General features: G+C 43.6%; 1 protein-coding gene across 2 annotated transcripts in view; it reads left to right on the top strand.

The window, feature by feature from the left end:
• The first annotated feature begins 237 nt into the window (after positions 1–237).
• efna3b (ephrin-A3b) overlaps positions 238–24,599 on the top strand; it is a 45,909-nt gene continuing 21,547 nt past the window's right edge. The window contains exons 1-2 of one of the 2 annotated variants that reach the window (XM_028425832.1): positions 238–600; positions 864–1,067. In XM_028425832.1, the coding sequence (XP_028281633.1) occupies positions 967–1,067 (101 nt within the window). In that variant the 5' untranslated portion in view covers positions 238–600; positions 864–966. Of the gene's footprint in view, positions 601–863; positions 1,068–14,382; positions 14,429–24,599 lie in introns of those variants that run through there. The other variant, XM_028425833.1, reaches the window with a different exon arrangement.

Below are 24,599 nucleotides of genomic sequence, written 5' to 3'. Positions count from 1 at the left end.
GAGAGGGGGACTCAGAGATTTCTACTTTTACACCATCAGTGGAGGTCGAACAGTTGACCAAAGAAAAAAAAAGGGGGAGAAAAAAAGAAGTTGAAGTCGCAGTGATGCCTGATGCGCTGCAACTCGGCCACAATATTGGAGGAATGCGCTTTGGTCGCTGGCAGGGGGTGGAGTTAGAAAGTGAACGAGTGCTGCCTACCAAACAGAGAGAGGAGGAGAAGGAGGAGAGTGAGAGAAAGGAGAGAGACGGGTGGGCAGGCTGCTCACCGTAAACGATGGTTGTCGGAAAGAGTCTTGAAGACCTCGTGAAGCTGGCTGCTTGAATTGTTTGCACCGTGCGCAGTAACCTGGTGCAGATCTCGGATCCTGAAGGAACAAATAAGAAACTGCAGCAGCACGCCCGCAGAAGAAGAAGAGCAGGACTTCTTTCTTTCTGTCTTTTTTAAAAATCTTTTTTTTTTTTGTTGGACATCAGCCTCACGCAACTCCTTCCCAGCGCACAGGACTGTTACATGCCCGGAGGAGGAACACCGACCCCCCGCTTGGACCCACTACCGTCCTCCTGCACTCATCTGGCGGGCTCACAAGCAGCAGTACCCGGTGAGAAGGTGGACCAAGCAGTCATAAAGGGGACCTGCTCTCACGGACCATAAACCCCCTTGTTTGAAGCCCGGGGATTTGTTGGGGAGGGAGGAGAAAGAGGAGGTTCGCAGTGTCTGGTTTACTGGGGAGAGAGGCAGAGAGGGGGTTTGCTCAGTCACTTCACATCATCATAGACTTTTACAGCACTTATTTAAGTATTGAAGGTATCCGTTTGAATGCATGCATGAAGCTTTTGTTTCCCCCCCTCTCCCGTCTGTTAGGCATTTGCTGGGATGTTTGAGTCGCGTTGTTTGGTGGGGTGAAGGGACCGAGAGAGTGGCCGGAGAGACCAAAGGGACGAAGGCCGAGAGAGGAGCCGAGGGCATGGCTCTGGTAGCGCTGTCTCTCTGGGTGCTAACGAGTCTCACCTGGCTCCAGGTGTCAGCCACCAGGCATTCCGTTTACTGGAACAGCTCCAACATACAGTAAGACCCTCTTCTCTTTGTGTTACAGTGTGTGTGTGTGTGTTTAATCTCCACCTGTTAAAGTGAATCTGATGCCCTGATGTGCTCTCTATGGGCTGTCAGAACCATCACACCTTCAGATATGATTTAGATCCATGTAAACTGTTAAAACAGGCCCATCATGCTTCTCTGTATGTTCGAGATATTTCTGAGCCCCCAATCTGCTGTCAGCTGTCACCAAACCATCTTTCCAACTGCTTCTGTTGCACAGATATATTTAGTTTCCACTTCCCTCCTCTGTTTCTGTACCTTTAGAGAGGAAAACAGAATCACATGTGATTCTCTCTGCATGTGCAGCTCTCCCTTCCTCTCTCTCTCAGTCTTTCAGAGCTCCTTCTCTCTGTCTTCTCCTCTATCTGGTTCAATTAGGAGCACTTCTTCATCCTGACCCCATTGTGTTGTAGCACTGTCACTATTCAATCTCTCCTTCTCACTCCCTCTCCAACTTGCTCTCCCCTGCTATCCCTCCCTAACCCCCTTTTCTTGTTTACACTCAGTCCGTTGGCCTTTTTGTTATCCTCCTAATCCTTCGCTCCTCGGCCCTATCTCGATTCAAGTGAAAAAGAGCTTTTTTCTAGTTTTTTTTGAGAGCTGCCTTTTTAATTCTGTCCTCGTGAGTCCATGGCTCTGCTACTGGATTCTTAAGAATGTGGCATCAGTCTGCAGCAACACAGTGTGGGTACAATTCACATCTTGTATCTTTTGCGCCCTAATCAACATTTACTAAATTTACTGTGGGGTAAATAATATAACATTGTATCCTATTTTTCACATGGAATTGAATTTTTACATGTATTTTAGTAAGTTATGATATTTACTGTTTCGCTTAGTTGCAGTACGATAAAATAATCTTCAATTTTATGTCATAAGAGCACATGTCACATGTCACACCTTGCTCTGAGTCGTGTCTTTGTGTTTCGGGATACCAGGTATCCTTCAGAACATCTCAGCATGCACCTCTTCAACGGAATTTACTGGCCTTTACAGCCTGAGCAGTCAGACAAACAGCGGCTCAATATGGTGACTGTGTTTATTAAAGGTATAAACAGTCCAAAAGCTCAGAAAATAGGCTGTTGTTTTTGCAGGAGCAGAATAAATGACTCTGTCCGCCGACTCTAACTCCAGGCTAGTGATTTTAGTTTACAGCGTAGAATAAAATGAGCAGATTCATTCCCCAACAGAATTACTATACCTGAAATGGTGTGTAAAGTAATAGAGGTTGAAAACATAACTTTATTGCTCTGTGTAGCGATTCGGGAAACAATATTTGTTTATCTAAAAATTATTTCCGAACATTTGAAAGAAACTAATACAGCGTGCACTGCTGCTGCTGATGCACTTTAAGCTGATTTTTTTTCTACCACTCTCCATGTAGAGGGTGCTCGATTTCAGTTTCTGCGCTCTGCAATAATTCTATAATAAATGAAATTCCACCTTCGGTTTTCATATCAGAGACAGAAGTTGATTTTAGTAAAATGAGGGTAAAAAAAATGCCTGAAGGAAAAAAGGAAAGGGAAGACGTGAACCGCGGACCTCCACTCGACGTAACCTGAGCAGTGGAGGTGAGGTATATATACACTCATGGAGGTAATATGTTTGCTGATTTTTGCAGTGCAGCAGACAAAGTAGAGGGAGAAATAAAGCAGTCTGGTGCAGCCTAACCTTTAACCTGACTGTCCAGCACCTGAGTACTGTATAGCCCAGCAATCTCTCTCCTCTCTCTGCATGTTCTCTGCCAATACTGTTTTCCTCTCAGTGGCAGAATATTCTCAGCCCCTGCAGTGTGAGTCTTAGTGTGTGTGTGTGTGTGTGTCTTTTATAAAAGACTGTGGTTAATTAAAGAACACACTGCATCTCAGTGGACTTGCCTCATCCCTGATCTCCCCATCTCTTTCTCTCTTTCTCCCTGCATGCATGCACAATGACAGCAGTGAGTGGGGATAACTTTTTTCACTTCATCCTCAGTGAATTAGCAGACAAAGGGTGCACGGACAGTGATCCACAAAGGACAGATAACCTGTCTAATCTACTCTTTCATACACTACTGAACCATTTTTCAGTAGCACAGATCCTGTTTCCTGCATTAATTGTAATCTCTGCACGCAGAATCCAACATTTGTAGGGTTGGCTGCCGTGCCTCTAGCCGTTGGCGATCGGCCTCTCTGGAGTTTCTCTAACTTACAGTGCAGTGTGGAGGTTTAGAAGGCCAATAATAAGCTGTAGTATAGCTGTCAGTTTGAGTGGTAAACACATTGTAAAGCCTCGGGACCCTGCAGTTTCTCAACCAGCTTCTGACCCCGAGCCACTCATCAACCACAACAGACAGACTGAGACTGTACCAAGGATTAACTACTTCACACACTCACATGCATACACAGACATGGATATGCACATGAGCAGACACAAATCCCTGCTGTGCACTTTTTTATAACTTCTCGAGGATGGATCATTTCCTGCTTTTGCATCTTACACAAAGGCCGTTGCTGCTGCCTATCAGTCATTTGTCATTGGTATCCCTGGGCATGAATGTGCCTATAATAGTGTGTGTGTGTGTGTGTTTGCTTGCCCTGTTAAAGATGTCTCTGTTCATTGATGGGTGACCGAAACAAAAACAAATCCATCAGTCCGTTAAATCACACATTATCTTCCACCACCTGGCAATTAACCACCGCTGTGAGTGTGAGCGTGTGTGTGTGTGTGTGTGCACGAGTGTTTGCGCGGTGATACATGTGTTTGTGTGTAATTTAATAACGCAGCAGTTACCTGATTTGCATAATAGATATCTGGTGATATCTCTTAATTTATCAATTGTATATTTTGCAAGTGATTAGGTGGCAAATAAACAAACACATCTCCAGACACTTTGTGTGTGTGTGTGTGTGTGTGCGCTTAACCATGACACCATCACCTCAACCACATGTCACTGGAATGAAGCCAGCTGTCGCAGGCAGAATTTGCTGCTCATATAGATGCACATGTGTATGTGTGGTAATCGATGCCACGGTGGAACTTGTTTTATATTCATCCAGCTCGTCAGACACGTCACGCAAGGCGGGAGAGAAATAATGCAAGACTATGAGGAGAGGGAGAGAGAGAGAGAGAGGCTGTGGTACTGGTCTGTGGAAGTCAGGAGGAATACAGATGGATTTTATGTTGAATTATAATAGAGCAGGTGGAGGAGACCATCATAATAATGGTAACAATGTTCAACCGGTGTCCTGATCCACACATACACACACACTCAGAAATGCCTTGTGTATGAGTGTGTGTGCACAAGAGAGAGAGAGGGATGCAGACGAGGATAAAGCAGGCCAATCAGAGACACCCCCCCTAACCCCCACCACCACCAACACCACCGCCCAGACAGCAGCACAAACCTGTCTGTCTCAGAGCCCCACTTAGAACAGCAACATTTACATTTATAAATATCTGCACAAAGAGGAGCATTACTCACTCACAATCACAAGACACATGGCTCGCCTGTGCGAATGTGCACGTACAACCCAATCCATCAACACTGGCAGCCTGCGATGTGTGCTGGTATATGCAACAAAGGCTCACACACAGGTTCACTGATAATCATAGAAAGATTGATCAGACTGTTCATTAGTAAGCAATAATAAAGGCAAGTGAGTGCAGGGGTGAATGGATGCAGGCTTGGTGTGAGAGTGTGTTTGTTTGTGTGTGTGTGTGTGTGCGTGTAGACACTCGCACAGAGACGTCATTAATTAAAAGCAATAGGGAACACCTGTGTGATGGATGACTACTGTTTGCATAATAAGAGGCAGTGGTCTTCTCTCTGCCGTGCTGTTGCTCTCTCTGTGTCTGTAGGAGTAAGTACATTTTTCTGATTGGACCCAGATTGTCTGCTAGGTGAATGGAGCAATAAGGGATGTGCAGGAGAAAGGAGGAAGAGAAAGGAATTATTTTTTAAAAATATTTTCTTTCTCTGTGGAGATGAGCTAGATTTTCAGGAGCATGCTCCCACCTCTCTGTTTCTTCCCTCATCCACCTATTGCCTGATGGGAAAGCACTCTCGGGGTGATGGTATTTTGGGATCTGTGCGGTTTAACGTGGATCTAGTGAGACTCTTTCTTTATCAAATTAACTTGGTCCAAATCTTTCCAGTGCGTTTCTTTCTCTACCCCTCCTCACCCACATGTTCTTTGTTTCTTTCCTTTTCCTTCTCCACTTCTTTTTTTTTTACACTTTCAGATTTTGACCAAAGCCGCCTCCCAAAACGCGGCTTTTTCCAGATTCTTGCAGGAATTCACCGCCACACATAAAACACGCATTGATCTTCAGTAAAAGACAAGCCTGAAATATCGAGCCCACCCTGTTCTTCTGAATCGCGATTGGCTCTTTCATTTCCTCAAACGCTGTCTCGCTTACATGATCGACTAATCGGAAGCATTGCTGTGAAAATGTAGGATTGATGTTCAGCCATCGTGCCTGTTTGGTCTTGAGTCAAACGCTAACTGTTTCAAAGCACGGTTTGAATGGTTTGTAGGAATTTATTCAGATGTAATTCTGTGAAGACCAAACTTAAATGAGAGTCGCTGTGAGATGGGCAATTCTGTTGGAGTCTGACTTGAAGCGAAGGTATAAATGCTTGGCCTAGGATTGGTATTGATTGAAGTGGCTGCTGATCGTGTGGTTTGCACAGAGTCTTCTCAGACCGTATTTATCAGGCCCTTAAGGATAGTTGTTCAAAATCTAAAGCATTATTACTGAAATGTCCTGCACAAACTGGACGATTGATGTAGATCCTACACCGTCTTGATCCAGCAGGAAAAAAAATACCGTAAATGCTTTGTGCTTTTAATCGGTTGAGTATTTATTTGGGTAGTTGGCTGTATGGTAGAGCTATAAGAAAGTGCAGCGAATTGCACATGAATGAAGGTGTTTTTGCAGTTGTAGTCAATGGTCAGTTTCATCTGCATTTTGACACAAACAGGAAGAGATCATAAATACAAACACAAAATCTCAATACCATGACTGTGTAATACTAGTTGTTTGTTTCTAGGGTCTGTCTTTGAACAGACACTCAGAATAATGCATGCCGACCCAATATGTGTTGATAATGTGATATGGATTTACTTGGAATGTGTCTCTGTCAATGCTTGGACCTGTGAATTATGTGACTCAGGATCCTGACAAATCCCTAAAAACCACGTCTTTGTAGAAAATCTTTTTTCCATCATGTCTGGAGTCAGGAACAATAAGTGGCATTGGATCTTTGAAGTTCAGTCAGTGTAAACAAAGACATGTCCCGTGTACTGTAATCGCTGTATTCCTTTGGCTTCGGTTAAAGCGTGAACGAATGGCACATCTGAATGGGGAATTACATGCAGAGCAACATCAGCCACAATGCGTTTGAATTATTGAATCCATTTGGTGTCTCTGAATATCTTTGAAGTTGAATTTTGTTGTTTCAAATCAAATTATCTGCATCTCATATGTCTACATCTGCAGGAGCGTGCGTGCATGTTTATCATTGCATTTGCCACCTGCTGGGATACTCTAACAGCTTCGAGCAGCTCTGTGGCTCAAACAGGACAACTTTCCACAGTGATAAATGATGATAAAAATTTGTTTTTAGTTTTTTCTTTCAGCCTAAAAGGAAGACCAAAAACACATTACTCTCACCTCACTTCACCAACATGGAACAGCTTCATGCACCATATATTGAAACAATGGTGCGTTAAGTATAATGTAGCAGGCTTTTTAGTGACCTGAAGTGTCATATTATAAAAAGCAGAGTTGGTAACTTTATGGTTAATATTAGATCCACTCTTTTTTGTATCAAATGCTTCCAAGTGTTCAGTGTAATCTGACATCTTTTCTGTTGTACATTGTGCTGGTTATGGTTCTAAGAATCCCTTGTTTGTGCATTGACTTCCTTCTTAGGGGTTCAGTTTCCATCTGCCACATGTCAGCAGTTAGACCGGACGGTCTAAATAACCTTAAGTTGTGACTGAGAGTGTGTGAGATTGCTTTTCTTGCTGTTCTCAGTGCTAAGGCCTCTGTAGAAGTGCTGTCGGGACAGTCTGCAAGTGATGAAAAGCTCTGCACAGGTGTTCGGACAAGGTGGGCCCACGATGCCCAATTAATGTAACTTTCTGAAAACAGCAACCTGACAGCCACACCTGGGGTCTGGTTCAGGTGTGCACAAGTCTGAAAATGGGGTGACACTGACTATGAAACGGCCTGTGTTCTGGTAAGAGTGGAGATGCCTTCATAGGAATAGACTAGAGTTTAGAGCTTTAGAATTAGGATCTGAAAAACATCAACTCGACTCTCAGGAGTGTATTCTCCTGCTGACATGCACGTAGACAGCTGCGGACACAAAGGACGCATGGGTGTTTCTATTATGTTTCATGGTATATTTCATATACTGTGCACACAGGATTGCAAAAAACACTTCCATTAAAAGAAATTATTATGTATTTTACATGACCTGTTTTAAAATAACATAATCTGATTGCACAAGGACTTGTGAATTCACACAGACTGAAACACAGCAATATTGGCCTCAGTGCTGCTTATTTCAAGCTGCTTGGTGTCTGTGTGCTCTCTTCTCCAAAGGTTACTCCAGGACAATGTTTATGCTCAGGCATAGAAAGAGCGTCGAGCTCAGAATAAAGGGACACTAAACAGATTTTTCAAGGATAGTTTAGAATGCAATCTTAATGACCCTCAGTAATCACAGTGCAGTCATGAGAGTAGCATGTGTCAGAGTCCTGCAGTGTTTGTGGTGCCATCTGAGGTGGATGAAATGCCCTTTTTTCCCCCTTGACAGCCAAATTACTGAATGACCGTCTTCCCTTGTTATCTGTAGATTTTAGACAAAGTACGGGGTGAAACAAGAATTTATCTTTCCCATCCATGTGTTAAATTTGAACAAATTGTCCACAGAGAACAAATCCCACAGCGATGGACTAGAGGCAGCGCACAAAAGCACTCGCCACGTATACACGCTCAGATGTACACACTTGATGTTGTTGTTGATATTAACATTATTCTCTGAGCCGATGCCTAAGCTCCAGCAGTGTAATCAGGTGCTAATAACAAGGCTGTGATGTCTACAAGCTGTTTCAAAGAGTTTCGTGTGTGTGTGTCTGTGTGTTGTGTGCGTGTGAGCACTCACTATGTGATGTCTGCTCGATTTCCCGCCAACACTCTTGGGGCTTTTGTGGGGTACTAATAATGACTGTCAGCTCTCGTACAGACACACACAGACGCACGCACGCACGCACACACACACCAGATGCTCGTATGTTGTGTTTGTGACGTGGCTAATGATAGCAGCATCGCGGCAGTCTGAGGCCATATGCTGGGCCTGATCACAACAGAGCAGAGTAGTCTAGCGTTAATAAACTCTACAGACATGACAATTAGTAATCCCATACAGTTGCACGTGAAAATGCAGCTGTTTTCATCAAACCCACACGCACCAGGAACCAACGGTCACCAACCAGGACAGGACGGAGGAGCAGCGGGGAGGAGAGCCAGTGCTTTGACAGGAAATCTGTCTATTGTTGCTGCTCACCGGGCAGAAATTATGCTTATTGTTGAGCTTTGATTATGAATATTGTTAAGATTTAAGTACCTGAAACAGGAGTACACAGGTTTTATTCCGGAGGTATCTTTGATAACACAAGAAACAGATACATTGAGATATGAGAGTGTTGATTGTGGAGGTTTTTATTTAGTTTGTAGGAGCCCTCACTTTAACAAACTGCATAAGACAGAATTATGCTTATTCCATCCACAGAGAGAGAGAGAGAGCGGCACGGAGGCAGAGTCTTTAATTGAGGTTTTATCCATTTAAGCTGTCACTAAGAGGCCAACTCTGAAACCTTTTAACCACTCTCCTCTCAGTAATGACACAAATCAGAGAGGAAATGTGTTTGTGTCTGAGCCCCGGTGTGGTTGTGTGCGGTTGTGTGCGGTTGTGTGCGGCTGGGTGCGTGTCCGTGCGCGTTACTGTTCACGAAGCAGGAGGGTAATTATGCGGAAATTGGGAAATGGCTAAGTGAATTATGACCTTGTTTCAGCAGAAGGCTTTAATCAGTCCCAGCCAGGCCAGAGAGGGAGGCAGAAATGTTCACTGCACAAGCACTCTGCTCCTGATGGCAACAGCAGTCAGTCACCCAGTCTGATGCGTTAGTGGAAACCAGTCAACAAGTCCCCAAAACAGCAGAGAATTCATGTGTGAATCTGAGAGGTTTGAGGATTTTTGGTGCTCTTTTGTGTTAGCTTTTGTTGTGCGCTGTATGTGTGTGTTAAAGGTAGGGTAGATTTCCTTCTGATGCACTTTTTGTTAAATTAGTGTAACTTCTCTTTACAATCCTATAGCAACTGATTAGTTTGTTTGTTTTGCTTCAAAATGAAGAATACTAATCATCTGTGGAAGCTATAAAATGCTAAAAACATCAGCCAATCCTGCGAGGCACACCTGCGCGGAGTATTGGCTGGTTGTCACTCTCTTCCTGCTCTGCGCGCATCAGAGAGGTACGTGCATGATGGCCGAAGTCACAGACTGGTTGGGAGGCGTGGCTTCGGGGTGAACTCCGAGAGAACGGGGCGTGTGTTTACTTTCAAAATCTGGCTGACTCTCACTGAGTTTTCAAAATCTCCCACCCAACCTTTAAGTCTGTGTGTGCACAGCTGAGGGCAATAATGAAGGGTCATGTTATTAGTGATAATTTATTTGTCACTATCATGAATGCACAGATTCAGAAACAAAAATATTTTTTGTGTGAAAAAAAGATTTTTAAAAAGCTGTCCGTAAAATCTTTGCATAATTTTTTTAGCAAAATGTGAGGACAAATAATGGAAATGTTGTCACTACTGTTGCTCGTAATTTATTTATTTGTCTAATTGTTTTAGCCCTGAAAATTGTACTGTAATCATTACATAAATCCGCTGTCCAAATATACATTTGGCCTAATTTTTGCATCATCTTAATTATTGCCCTCATTTTATAACCTGTGTATGTGTCAGGACATCTTTGTGTTTACAGTTTGTTTCAGATTTTGTTTGAATCTGTGCTGAGAAAATCAAACCTGCTTCGATGCCTGCCTCACATCTAGGCAGGGCATATGAATTACTGGCAAGATGATACGCTTCATCTTTTTTTCTGTTGTCTGTGCAAATGCATAAATCATCTCACAACTTTTTAGTTCTTCAGCTGAATCGCTCTTGGGATAAGCAAGGATGTGTATTATGTTTATTTGCATGTAGCTGAACAATGTGGTAAAATGTAATGAAACTTCATAAGTGTCTATGCTAGCGTGCACACAATTTCTTGTGCGTAAAAGGTGTGTGTTGATGTATGAATAGCCCTTGCTGTGTGCAGGGTCAACAGCACTGCTGTGTGTCAGTGTGTCTCACAGAGCCTCTGTTGCTTCTGATGCGGCTGTCTATTTCTGCCAGTGTTGGATCGATGGCGTCCTACAGACACTGCACTCTTCTCCTGGATGTTTCAGCCTGTTCTCTCTCTCGCTCTCTCTCTCTCTCTCTCTCTCGCCTTGTATCTACTGCTCTGCCCTCCCCTTCCTCCCTCTGCTTCTCTGTCTCTCCTGTTGGCTCGGCTACTTGGCATCACTTCCTCTTCTCCTCCTCATTGTCCTCCTCTGCATCATCGTACTACTCTCAAGTCTCTCTTTAGAGCAGACAATGAGCTCTCAGTGTGTGTTCACATATGTGTGTTTTCTGCAGAATTCTTGCTGCTTCTTTATGAACGATTTCTGTTCTTATTTTTACGTCTTGGCCAGTGTATGCAGTAGTGCAGAATGCCAAATAATGCTGGAGCTCTGCACTTTACAGTAATTAATCAGTGCTAATTCTGATCAGTTTTGGCCAAGCATTCCATGGTTCAAGCTCCTCTCATGTGAGAACATGCTGAGCCTTTCGGTTGGGTTTTAGCTGTGCGATATTTGGACTCAATAGATAAGGATAATATTCATTAATTGTAGCTCTAAGGTGAGCAAAGGAGACCAGGTAGACGTTCCTATTTTGGCAAAGTTGTTTTCAAAGGCGCCCAAAGTCTTTCTATGATGAGCCAAAAATTAATCATGATGGACGGCTGAAGGCCAAAAAGAAACAATTCAGACATTTTTGTTTCGTACATTTTATTCCTGTATAAAAACAGGTCTCGATCTCAACTCAATCCTGTTTTGAGCAGACTTGCTCTAAAGCAAGTGATGCTGTACACAGCATAAAAAAAAGATGAATTAATTCATCATTCAGTCAACAAGAAGTCGCTCATGTTTCTCCGTTTTCAATAATTTAAAATGGATTTATTATTGGATTTTCTACCTGGAAAGACACAAGTCTATTTCAAGGCATCACCTTGGCCGCTGGGAAATTGTGATGGGAACACATGAATTATTGAGAGATTTACAGATAATGAGAATCAGAATTTGCCTCCTTACATTGCGATTTCCTGTTGGTCATCCAGTCTCATCTGGTAAAAATGTTTTATCCTTTTCCCAGGACTCATCTGCATGTGCAGGAGCCTTGTTTGTTACCTGCATGTATCGATCCTTTAACTAAGTCTGTTTTGGAACCTGAATTAAATACCTAACAAACTCTGATGGGGCACCAACCATACAAATGCAGTCATTGATTTGTAACGTTGCCTTACAATTGAAATTGACAAAATGCTATTGACTCACTGTATACATTGTCCGTTCATCCGTGAGGCGTGTGTGTGTGCAGGATTTTATAAATATACCCTCAGGTTTTTGACCTTTAGTGTGTTAATATTTTAATGTTCACATGAGGGACGGCTGTGTAAAGAGGCACCGTGTTGGATGGAGGTGGAATGAGGATGGCTGAAAGCTAGTGATGCTGGCCCGGCCTCGGCGCTAACGCCCACGCTGTCTGTAGGCTCTACTCTTTGCTCCTACGCTTTGGTGGTGCAGGAATGTGCTAACACTGCTGTAGTAAGACTGCATATGAATGAGTGCTTACTATCTCTCTCTCTCTAAGCCAAGTCTGGCTGTCTTGTTTTTTTAATGAAAGTCCAGGACGGCTGCTGGAGGTGGGTACATACATGGTTTTTATTCCGCCTGTATGATAGGAAGGGGAGGAAAGAGAGTAGTGAATTGGAGTGGGTGTGGTGGGGGTGGGGTGTGTGTAAGGAGGATGTGGGGGTTGCAGGGTTGTTGTAATGAATGTACTGCAGTTAAAAAGAATTCTGTGTCACTTCCCGGGAGAGAGAGAAATAAAGGTGGTGGAGGGGGAGAGGGAGATGTGGGAGGAGATGTTGCGAAATAGGATGTGTTGTGTTGATGGAGCAGAGTTCTTCGCAGCCAGGCAAACTCTCCTCCCATTGCATGTGTGTGTCTGTGTGTGTGTGTGTGTCCGTGTGTAGGGATGCAGACAAGAGAAAAAAGAGCCTGTGAATGCCCCACAGCCTACAAACATGCCACCCACACACCCACATGTATCAGACCATACATATGCATACTTCTCACTTTCCTCTTCATCTACCTCTCTGTCCGTTCCTCTCCTCTGTTTTCTCAGCTCCACATGAACACACACACACAATATTTCAGTAACACACGTGTGGGGAAAACTCGTTTCACAGGGACAATCTCTGTCATTACCTCCCACAGATTCCTCAAGGGAGAACATTGTTATTTTCTTCCAGCCCTGATCCAATAAAATGGAGCAAAGACAGAACACACTCCTCCACAAACACACACACAAACGTATAGAAAAACACACACACCAAGCAGTCCTGTTTGCTAAAATGTGATTGAATAAAATAAGATGATGCCACCCATCCACACCATGTGTGTTGTAAATTGTTGCTTGCACTACACACACAGTGTTTTTTTTCCCCCTTAACAGCGAATCCCAGCATATGTGTTGCATCACGCGTTACAATTTTCTACAGTATCAGTACAGATAATCAAAGTCTCCGTGACACCCTCCTCTTTAAGATAGCACTGCTGGGATGGGGGAGGATAGCCAAGAAACCAGTTTAACTTTGCATCAGCCATATCTATTGCTTCTGTTGCTGCTTAAAAAACAGACAGAGAGCACACAACTCGAAAGACCAGACAGAGAAAAAAAATCATTGATGGAGGGTGAAGGGGAAGAAGGGGAGGGCACCGAAGAATAGAGAAAAGAAGGGCCCGCAGAACAGTACTGCCAAAACCGAGGTCAATTGTGATGAAAATGGCTGTTCACATGACCACAATAGCAGCTGAGTGACAGCACTAAAGCAGCATGGTCGGGCTTATCCTGATCACTCAGGGCCTTGACTGGGGAAATCACAATGCCCTGGAGATCTGTCCTTTTTGGGCTTGGAGGATCACAGTGCGCCCACGGTCCCAAGCTTTGGCCCTGAAACGTCCCTGACATTACCATATCAATGCTGTCCCCAGCTATTCCGCCAAGGAGCAAGGCGGCTAGCGATAGTGCCTCCCGGTTAGCATTGCCCTGCGCCTTCACAAGGCTATTCAGCGGGGTGTCAATGCTAACTTCAATGCTAACTGTGAATGGGAAGAAGTGTAAGCTCACTCCTGTAGCGTGAACCCATGTCTGCACTGCATTCAGCCCAGTGTATGAGTCTCTCAATGTCTGCCTGGCTCACTCTATCTCTCTGCCCTCTCTATGTTTCACATTTTGTTCCAGCAGTTGTGTAGCATAAGGATTCCTGTATTATTGAAGTTCTTGGTTCTTGGACCACCAGAAGGTTCTCCACTGCAGTGATTGTATCATCATGACTGGTGAAATGGCAACTGCTTAGCTCTTTCTTCATCCTGAGGAAGAGGTAGTAGTCTTAGGATACTGTAGGATGAGATCAAATCCATGTTTCTGGATCGCAGCCATCACCACTGTGGACTCTCAGGCTTACCCAAAACAGAAAAAAACTACTTCAAACTTTGTGCATAATCACTCAGTTGAACTGCAGCAGCATAAAAATGACTAAAACAGCAGAGTTAAGCAGGGTGTGAAAAAGCAGAGGGGGCATGGTGAGAGAACAAGATTTCAGCCTTCCTTTGTTGTGAGGGTGTTATATCAGATAACACGCACAGTATATGGCCTTTTAAATCATTATAATGACATTAGAGATAATAGTCAATAATAGTACAAACCACAATGTAGTGTTAACCCGATTATTACGCAACAGGGAGGAAATGGATGATCTCAAGAAGTAGGGCCAGTTTCTAAATGATGCAGAAGGAACGGAACGAGAACGAGGGAGGGAAGAAAGGAAGAAGGGAGAAAATCGATGAATGCAAAGTGAAGGATGAGAGACTAAGAGGACAATGAAGAGAGGAAGATGGGGAAGACAGGTGAGGTATTGGCCATAAATTTCTTGCTTTGTCATTGGAAATCAGAGCCGTAGGGCAGGACACTGTTTGATTTGCTGTTCTTGTTTTAATCTGTCAGTCAACACTTTCCCAGAGAAACACACACACACACACACAGAAAGCCTCCAGTCTGTCACTGAGTATCGGCAGAGAGCTGAGAGGTTATCATGCGTCGTCAGGTGCTAGACCGACTCCTGGTAGCAGGTTTGTCATTTGTAATTAGAGAGAAAAGGAGAGCTGGCTTGTTTTTTTTTCTTGCCTCCCTCTTTGCTGTTCTCTGGCTGAAGGCTGTCTCTGGGTATCGACAGACAAGTGATGGGACACACACACACACACACACAAATACATGCACATGTTTGATGGGCCAAGTTTGATTTCATTAAGTGGAGTTTGTCAGTTAGTCAGTGAAGTGTTGGGGTGAATGCTGATGGCCAGACAGTGAATCTCACACAGATAAACGGGATCTGAAGCAGCCTGTTTAGACTCTCACCACACCGAGGGTGACTGAGCAGTGGCAGGCCTAACTATGACTATTTTATGTCAGTCACATACACACACACACGGTCTATCTGGTGTTGTATGGCTATGTGGTCACGGTCCATGCAGCTCTGAGTTCTGGTCACGGTTAAAGAGGCTTCCTTGTGGAGGGGAGGGAGAGTGGAGTCTTAAGACGAAGAGGGAGATGGAGAAGGAGAGGGTTGGGGGGGGTAAGAGGAGTGGGAGATAATAGGAGAGGGCTAACAGTGGGGGAGGAGGGCTGGGATGGACCAAAGAGGGAGTGAAAGGAGAAAGATAGAGGCTGAAGGTGGGTTTTCTGAGTATGAAAGCCTGCGTGCCTCCATTCCTGTGCCATTGATGTATTCTAATGCTAAGTGTGTAATGCTGGGCCTCGACTGGTCTCTGGGAGAGACGAGCCTTTGATAGGCACAACCAAGCAATGGGACAGATCCCTTGCATGCCATTCATATGCATATCTCTGTGTGCGTGTATATGTGTGTATATACAAATAGTTTTTTTAGCCATTTAAGTAAGTGGTGTTTTTAGCTATTTGTGCCAGTGTTAGATTGGCTTCATTTCCATATCAATGTGAGCATGTTTTTAACTGTTTTGCGCATCACACACACACTACCCTAATCCCAAATTAGCTCCTAGTACCATGGTTTTCATGATCGGCCATACTGTGATTGTGTGTGAATTTTCAATACAGGGAGCGCTCCAACATGCACAGTTTTGTGTGTGGCCGCAGTGTAACGGACCACATCTGATGATGTAATTGGCCATCTGCAGAAGAGGGCAGAGTGCAGGATCTCAAAGCCTGGCCAGGAGATGTCTGTGTGTGTGATATATAACGTTAAGCTGTGTGTAGAAATAATGGTGTGATTTTATGTGAATCGCTTTGTTTGCCATGTGTTCCGGTCCCCAGCCGATTATAGCATGAAATTCCTCACACATTGTATAGCAATGGGGAGTCTCACATGTGGACAGACACACACAAACTAGTGCACACACACAATAACACACCGAAGCAAGAAGTCAGAGAGGCCTGTTAATGACTGTTAGGGACAGAAAGGGAGAAGGACTGTGGTGGTGTCAAGGCTTTGTGACAGATGCTGGTTGTAAAATGCCTTGCTCACAGGTTTATTGTTATGAAAAAAAGTAACGATCAGTTTCTGCAAGATTGATGCCATTCCTTTTTTCTCTCTCTCTCCAACACACACACACACACACACTGCTTGTGTCCTAATCCCCCCTCTGAGCCTGAAAGAGTTGCTCCCATCACTGACCCTCCTTCCACTTGGGCACTTTGTTTCTCTTCCTCTTCTTCCCACTAAGATTTGTTCTTCTGCTCTTCTCATCCTTGTTCATCACACTTCACCTCCTCTCACCTGCATACTTCACGTACTGCTGTGTATTTATCTGTGTGTGCACCCCTCCTGCCGTGTGTGTAGGCATATATGTTTTTGCTACTGATAGAGGGGGGGATGGGTGTGTCAAAGAGTGCTCGCCTTTACACTTTCATTGCCTCTCTTTCTGCTCAAGAATATGATGGATGTTTCAAAACACAGCGAAACCTGAATATCAGTGCCAGCCACCGATGTTGCTTTCACCTCTGAGTGTATGTGTGTGTATGTGCCTATGCTTAGAGGCACTGGAGGTTATTTGATCTCATTGTGTTGTTGGAGAGGAGGCTGCTCTCTCGCTTTATGACCGGCGCTGTAGGGAGATATTCAGCTTCACCTGCCTCTCCTCAACAATCCATCATCCCTCTCTCACCAGACAAACGCACCCCACTCATCTTATTACTTCCTCTCACACTCTCACAAACATTTAAGACTTTCGCTACTTGCAACTTGCACTTACACCTGCCGTAATGTATGCACATATTCTCAAGACTTTCTCCGGAGGTTGTCTCACAAGTTGTGCAAAACCGTGTGTGCTTTGATGGTGTGTGAATGAGTGACGGCGTAAGTGTGTGTTTGTGTGTTATTTTCCGATAATGTTCTTGCGATTATAAATGGCTGCAGTGTGTAAGCAACACATCGTCTTCGTTAAGATGTTGAGTGTGTGGCAAACTGAACAGGGACGACGACTCAGCTAATGAGTGTTTCTGCACACTTCATCAGATTGCTCGCCTGCAATATTGCCTCATATCACTCTGGCACCATTGGCGCTTAATAGTGTGTGTACCTTTGATACTGTGTGTGTGTGAATGTGATCACAATGTATATTGCTTTGTAGGGCCATTACAGTTTAATAGGCACAGTAGAATGCGCGGTGCGTTAATGCTCCGGGAACATGAAGTAATGACACAATAAAACAATTAAATATGGTGCAAGAGAATTACTTTTTGAACAAGCCACACCTAGAGGCAATTTGGCCCGAGACGGAATAAACAAAAAGTACATATCAGGCTTATTAAGAGAGGAGGGTGAGCTCTTTCATTTGCTTCACTGGCCTAAAACTCTGCAAATGGCTGTAAATCTGCTGATTCATAGACCAATGAATCAATGAAACTGTAGATAGAGTTGTGCACACTTTTCTGTAACTGTGACTTCTAATAGGAACTCACCATATTTCACTATAAATCCAAAATATCTGTTTTTCTATGTTGGACTTTTTTCATATCTAAAGGACATTGAAAAAACCCATATATAAAAGCTAACGAGACAACGTTAGGTTTAATTTAATCAAAGATCTAATAAATAAATAAATACATTAATAAATAAAAATCCAAATCATATACAGCATGAGAGTGTAAATCTTTGAATTTCAGACGTTTTGCTTGATAACTTAGTGGCTTGGGTAGTTTCTTTTAACCTAGTCACATATTGTTTGTGGTAATATTGCAACATGATTTTGAAATTTTCTCCCAAAAGAAGCTGTGATTGTCAGTTTTCTCTTTTTCGGGTATGGAACAAGACATTCTCTCATTTTCAGCCTGGGTTCCTCTGGGTGCTCAGCCTGTATAGGGAGATTAAAATGACTAGTATTTACGTAAAAAGTGCATTTACTGTAACATTTCTATATTCGGCTGCTTTTTGTTTTTGTTTAACATTGTGAAAGAACCTGATCCAGAATCCTTGTCCAATACTGAATAGTTTTGATGGGGACACTGTATGTTTGGGCTTGTTGTCGTTCTACACTTTTAATATGAGACAAACACAATGCTCTGTGTCCCTCTTATGCAGTCATTAACACACAGTTCTCTGTGTAGGTTTGATTAATGAGACACATCTTTTCACAGGTTCATCTAAATCACATCACTGGTGTCTGGGATTCATTTAAAAAAATGCCACAAACCCACTCTGAGATCTTTTCCCAAAACATCCAAGAAATAAATGAACAGATGGACACCAGTTCCAGGGTCACACCTCCAACCATATTCAGTGTGGGTGACAGACAAACATGTACATCTGTGTTTAAATGTGGATTTGTTTGTGTGTTGTTAAGTGTAGGAGTCAGTGCAACTTCTTGTTCACTGAGTCACTGACCAGACTAGGAACCACCGGGAAACTCTGAGGTGAATTTTTACGTAGGTGTTAGTTTAAGTCTTTCCCGTCTTTTTTCTGTCCTCTCTCGCTCACACACACACACACACACACACACACACGTCTTTATGTAATCATTTATGAGGATCTGTTGAGAATCAGAGATCGAAAACCCATTTACAGAGGCTACATACGTGAAGTCAGACTATTTGTCTGCTGTTAAATCGAAACTTTACCCTCTGCCGCTCTCTGCCTTTCTTCCTCTCCTCGCTCAGCCTCAGCTTCCCTTGAGGAGGACTAGGGGGGGTCACACAATGGAGGAGAGATAAGAGGGGAGATAAGCTGATTGGGAAGAAATAAGGGAATTTGTTAAAGATGGAGGAATGGACAGAGAGGTTGGTAATGAGGAATAAGGAGGACACAAAGAACGAGAGCAAGGCCATGTTCACGTAAAGGCTTTTTAATTTTTTTGTGGTTATTCAACTGTGTGAGTGAAGTAAACATCGTCTTCCAAAGTTGGTTCCACTCACAGTTGGGATATGTATTAAAACACAATATGTTATGTATATGTTATATATAAAGACAGGATAAGGTTGTAGGTTGTTGTGCTGGCTGTCACAATTTGTTACTGTGTCACTATGAAAACCAACATGTACATTAAAATCTCTATTTCGCTCAAGAAAACAACAAATGATATCCATTAGTTTGAAATTGATTCTATTGGTTCACAAAAAAATGGGAAATTTCTGGGGTTTCTGGGTTTCTGGGTTAAATTATGTGACTGCCAACAATAATAGAAGGAAGAAATTTAGCCATTTTCTGCTGCATTACAAAATTCTAGGAAAATGTTGGTGTGATGCTTTCCAATATGTCTGCATTAGTGTGGCCATGGCTAAAGTGAATGAGAGAGATAAGAAATGATGGGTTGGAGTGGGGTGAGAGTGTGTTATTAAATGATGCGTGGTGACCCAACGGTTTGAGGATTTATGGTGAGAAAGGTTGATGTGAGTGTGAGAAAAGAGAGGAGAGCACGGAATGATGGAAAACAGGATTAGATAGACAACGCCGTGGGGGAAGTGGTTTTGGCCTGTAGCTCGGGGGGTCTGTGTGCGAGTAAAGTGACAGAGAGAGCCAGTGCATGGACAGACAAGAGAGAGAGGGAGGAGAGTGGAGGCGTAAATGAGTCAAGGTAGGAAATCAGAGTGCATACGCAGGAGCTGGGCAAAGGAGGACGGCAGAGTTGTGTTGGAGGAGAAAGACAATGTAGAGTCAGTGTAACAGAGTCTGACGCAAAGCTTGGACCTAAGCTAATAGCCTGTCTATTAATATCTCCTCCTGCTAATGACTGCCACTCCCTGTCACACAATGGCAGAAAGTGTAATCCTTGTTCATCAGTTCTAACTGTGACTTCCTGAATAATGATCCTAATAAATTCTTTAAATATGGTGGAGAACCGAGTGACCTGCTGTGGGATATTTTAAAATGACACATAGCTGCAGGAGCCCGCAAGTATTGTCAGGCTGTGGGCGTTAGGCTGGATGGCTGCTGCTGTGGTTTATAGAAAACACAAGACTCAAACACATACATTATATCATGACTATTCAATACTGTGTGTTGTGAAACCCATAATCCAAAGGGCGAGAGTCATGCATCGTTTTTTGAAGGTTAATTAGACCACAAAACACAACATTGCAGTTTTTAATATCACACGGCAGAAGCCACTTCCCAGAATGCACTTTAAATGGGTAAAGTATGACAGCCGTTGGCCCTCTGCATCCTCATCCCTGCACTGTGAAATGGAAGCGGGGCAGTGTTAATGCCGAAATAAACACAGACTAATGATCCCTGTTCTTAGCTGTCACTGTTATGTTGGTCATCAGACTGTAGCTGGACTGACATTCTTTTTATATAAAATTGTTTTTCATTTCTTCATTGTTAATTCTTTTTTAATGTGCATGGTGGAAGACATGTTGAAGTACTTCCTGCCATACTTCTCAGGCTCATTAATTCCATTTAATTACAAACAGTACAGAAAACCTCAGAGACATCTAATTGAGACAGTGAAGGTAATCAGTCAGTGTGAATGGGAAGCTAATAGCTGTTACACAGCACACTAGCAACAAGCTGGAGAGCTCTTCAAACAATGAGATTTAGAGTATACATTCAGATGAGAGGAAATAAGAGGGGAAAAAACAAAGGAAAAACTCAGCCTGATGTTTGTGGTTTATTTTTGTCTTATTTTACCTCTCTAAATAAGTCTTGGTGGACCTCAGGCGAAGGTTACATGAATTGCGAATCAAGTAGAAAACGATTTCTTCTTTGTCTCAATCAATATGTTAGAGGCCACTCAAATCAGCAGACGAAGCAAGGCAAGGCGATATTTGTAGATAATTAGGTCTAAATTCTACTCCTTAAAAGAGACATCTATTTGATATCTTTGACTCTTCATTGAAACAAAGAGAGACTACATACATCCATGTGTTTATGCTACACAGATGCGAAGCATGTGGGGCTTCTAAGTCCTCTCTCAGCTGAGCTACAGCCATGTTACAGTTAACAGCAAAGCATTTAAATGCTTTGAAAACTTCTTTTTAAACCTGTGCTAATCCTGTAGGCCTTCTCAAGCCCCTTTCACACACACATATTGTGCTATACCGCAGCTAGAGGACCACCTGTTTACACCGCCGGTGAAGCCGACATGATGCCGTCACAGTGTGCATTTCACAGGGCGTGCCAATGTTGTTTATCAGAGGTGTGCTGTCACATCTGGGTCTTGCTATGGTCCAACATGTTGGCCCACACAAACAGCATTTGATTCTGCGCTGCGACATCCTCTGCTGCTGGTTTCACAACAATTGTTCCATACTGTACTCACTGAGTAGTGAGGCGCGTAAAAGGCGCAACAGTCCTGCCCTGTGTGTGAAAGGGGCTTCAGCTAGTAGCAGTTAAGTGACACTGAATAGTTTAGCACTCTGTAAAGCATCTTTAGAACTAAGGGGCCATTCCAGTAATTAATTCTGTACTATAAACTCCCTGCCTCCTCTCTCAACTGTATCACTATTTATCCACCATCATTACCCCAAAAACCTGCTACTCTCTGCTGACTCCCTGTTCCAAGCAGGAAGTCTTTGCTCAGTCAAGTCACCTTTTGTTTATATTAAAGACATGCTGCAAAAGCTTCATCCTCATGAGAACCTTTACCATGGTGGATCTTTATATTTACTCCACATACACAAGCTACGAATGCGAGGAACCAAAACCGTCCTTCCTTTCATGTTGTCTCTCAGTCCAGACTGCCTGCCTGCCTGCCTGTCTCCCTTCATTTCTTCAGCATTTCTCTTCCTGAAACATCTCCCAGTCTTTCTGACCCCTGACTCACACACACACACACACACTCGCACACATAAAACACACATACTAATGTTTTGCTGTCTCTCTAGCTGTCCCACTTTGCTCCTTGCACAGTGGTTATGTAAAGATGAGACGCTCTCACTGCCAGCACATCCAAAAAAAACATACATGCTGCAGGGACATTAAGTGGCACATTTAACCCTCTGTAATGGATAGGGCGAGGGAGCACTGAGACATATAAATGAGATCATATATGCGCAGTTGCACAAGCATGAAGATGACATCACTGCTGTCATGCACAGAGAGGGGAGGTGAGGAATCATATAAGCGGAGAGAAACGTAAACAAGAAAAAGAGAGGCTAGAGACAAGGGGAGTAATAAAAGGCAAAGCTGAGGCATGCAGGCCGACACTGGGTATTTGTACTCCAAAGTGTTCCTTCCAGCCAGCATGACCCATTGTAAAGGAGCATTGGCTCAGACTAAAGGTCGCATGCACACACATGCGCATTAGTCAAGTTTTATGGTGCTGGAATCAGTTCAGTCTTCACCCTCAGCTTCATTTTCTAGCTGACCTCTCTGGCCTCTTGCTGTCTCTCTTTCCCTGACCACCCTCACATCTTCCTTCCATCACTCACTCCTCTGCTTCACAGCTCACTCACTACTCCTCCTCCTCCTCCTCTTCTTTGCCTTCTGTCTTCCTGCACCACAAACAAAATGAGCTTAAGGTTTGTTTTTGTAGTCAGCACATATGAGCAGAGCACTACGTGCACACACAGACACACAGCCTAAACAAGGATTTAATTTGTGTGTTTATGCAAAGCCAGCATTTGCTATTCAAACCAGCAGACCACAACCAATTACAAGCAATCCAATTACCTTCTACATGCAACACTTGATATCAAGAAAAGTCCGCTCAGACCTCAGCAGAACAATGCTGTGATTCAAACAAGCACATGCCGATGACTCTGTGTGTGTGTGTGTGCCTGTGTGTTAGCTGACCTGCAGGTTATTCCCTGGTTGGCTCTTCGTCATGTCTGATTGGCTGCCTGCCGGTTTCATCACATTGCACCAGAGACAGAAACAGACCTCGTGGCCTCTCACCCCCTGGTCACTCTCTCTCTCTTCTCTCCGTCTCTGTTCGTCCCTCAGTCCGATTGAGCTGAGCTTTGAGCCCGGCGTTGGCTGACTTTGGTTTTGTCTGGCAGGCCGAGCTGTTGGGAAGCACTTTGATTGAAGAGACAGAACAAAAGCTCACACTGCCATCTTTAAAGCAGCTGTCCTGCGCAAGATGAGTCTCACACACATGCCAAACAAATCCACATGAATACACTAAGCGACTCGCACACACATACGTACAAGTGGGCTTACATGTAAAAGCAAAAGTCAGGCTGCAGGAGCAGCTGTGACACCTGTGGTCAGTGTTTACACGTATTACACACAGTTCTCTTCCAGCACACAAACATGCACTTTTTAACTGTTAATGTTAATGTTACTTTAACTGTTACTGTGGGTGCTAAAGCAGCTCTCAGTCTAATCTGCACAATTATGTGGGTGATTACTAAATCGATACATATTATTTTATCCAGGTCCCACAAATATTTAATGTACTCCTTTGTTTAAGGAAGAAAATATAAAATATATCTTATATAAATACAGATACCAAATGATTGTATTATATTATTTTATATTTTATGGATTGGCATGCAAAAATTATAAACCTAAAAAATGGAATATGCTATTAAGGTGAAATTTTAAGGGATTTGACTTATTGGCCAGTTCCAACTCCACACACTCGTCACACCTATCTGTCTGCTCGACCTTCATTGTTCCTTCTTTTCTCTCACTGACTCTTCCTTTGAGGTTGGAAAAAGGAAGAGGAACTAATGGGACGTCAGTATGGAGAGCTGTGAAAGACCTGTTGGCAGAAAGAAAATTGGAGGTTGTAGAGACAGGAGGAAACACAATGGCTGCCATGATGGAAGTTTATTGCACAGGAGTTGATACTGAGTGAGTCGACTGCCTCTGACGGGCAAACTCGGTTCAGAGTTCAGACAGAAATGTGGCTGCTGGCTGGCTGCTGGTGTTAGCTCAGAGGTAATGATAAACATTACAGGAAACTAATGGATGGACGAGGCAGCCACAGAGGCCTCTGATGTTGCTTTATCTTTCTCTCTTAACACCCAACACCAGATTGCTCACAACCTCCATGGCCCCGGAAAGGAATGTGTGCCAAGCAAATCACTGACCGCACGAGCCGTCGGTAAAGCTTGGGTTTGAATTTCAATCAGCCCATGACTGGGAGGAGGGATGGAAAGATGGAGGCAGGGAAGCAGAAGGAGGGCGCTGATGAGAGGAGGGGAGATGGAAGTGAAGGAGGGAAAGATGAAGGGGTCAGCACAGGCAGATAAGGAAGGGCAGGGAATGAGAAATGGAGTATGAAAGTGAAAACAGATGGAGATATTTTACATACAGGCAGATAGATGGATGACGGGGGTGCGACAAGGGGACAGGGCGGAGAGATAATTACTAAGATAGAGAAGGAAGTAAACGACAGGAGAGAAGGAGCGAAGGGATTACAACTTTACACTACAGTGAATAGATTGGGAGTTGCGGACAGTAGTGCAGGAGATGAGAGGAACAGGTGATGTCAAACAGAACAGCAAAGGCTGAGAAAGAAAGTCTTTGAAGGGGAGTGAGGATGGTAAGTGAGGGAGAAAGTCCTTGCCAAAGGGGACAAAAACGGCAAACAGACAACGGTGTTGATTCATTCCTCTCATGTGTTTTCTTGTGATGTCAGCTGTGCCCCGTTTGTG

Source organism: Parambassis ranga, chromosome 16 (genome assembly GCF_900634625.1).
Source record: "Parambassis ranga chromosome 16, fParRan2.1, whole genome shotgun sequence".
Taxonomy (NCBI): domain Eukaryota; kingdom Metazoa; phylum Chordata; class Actinopteri; family Ambassidae; genus Parambassis; species Parambassis ranga.
This window is presented reverse-complemented; position numbering and strand designations above follow the sequence as displayed.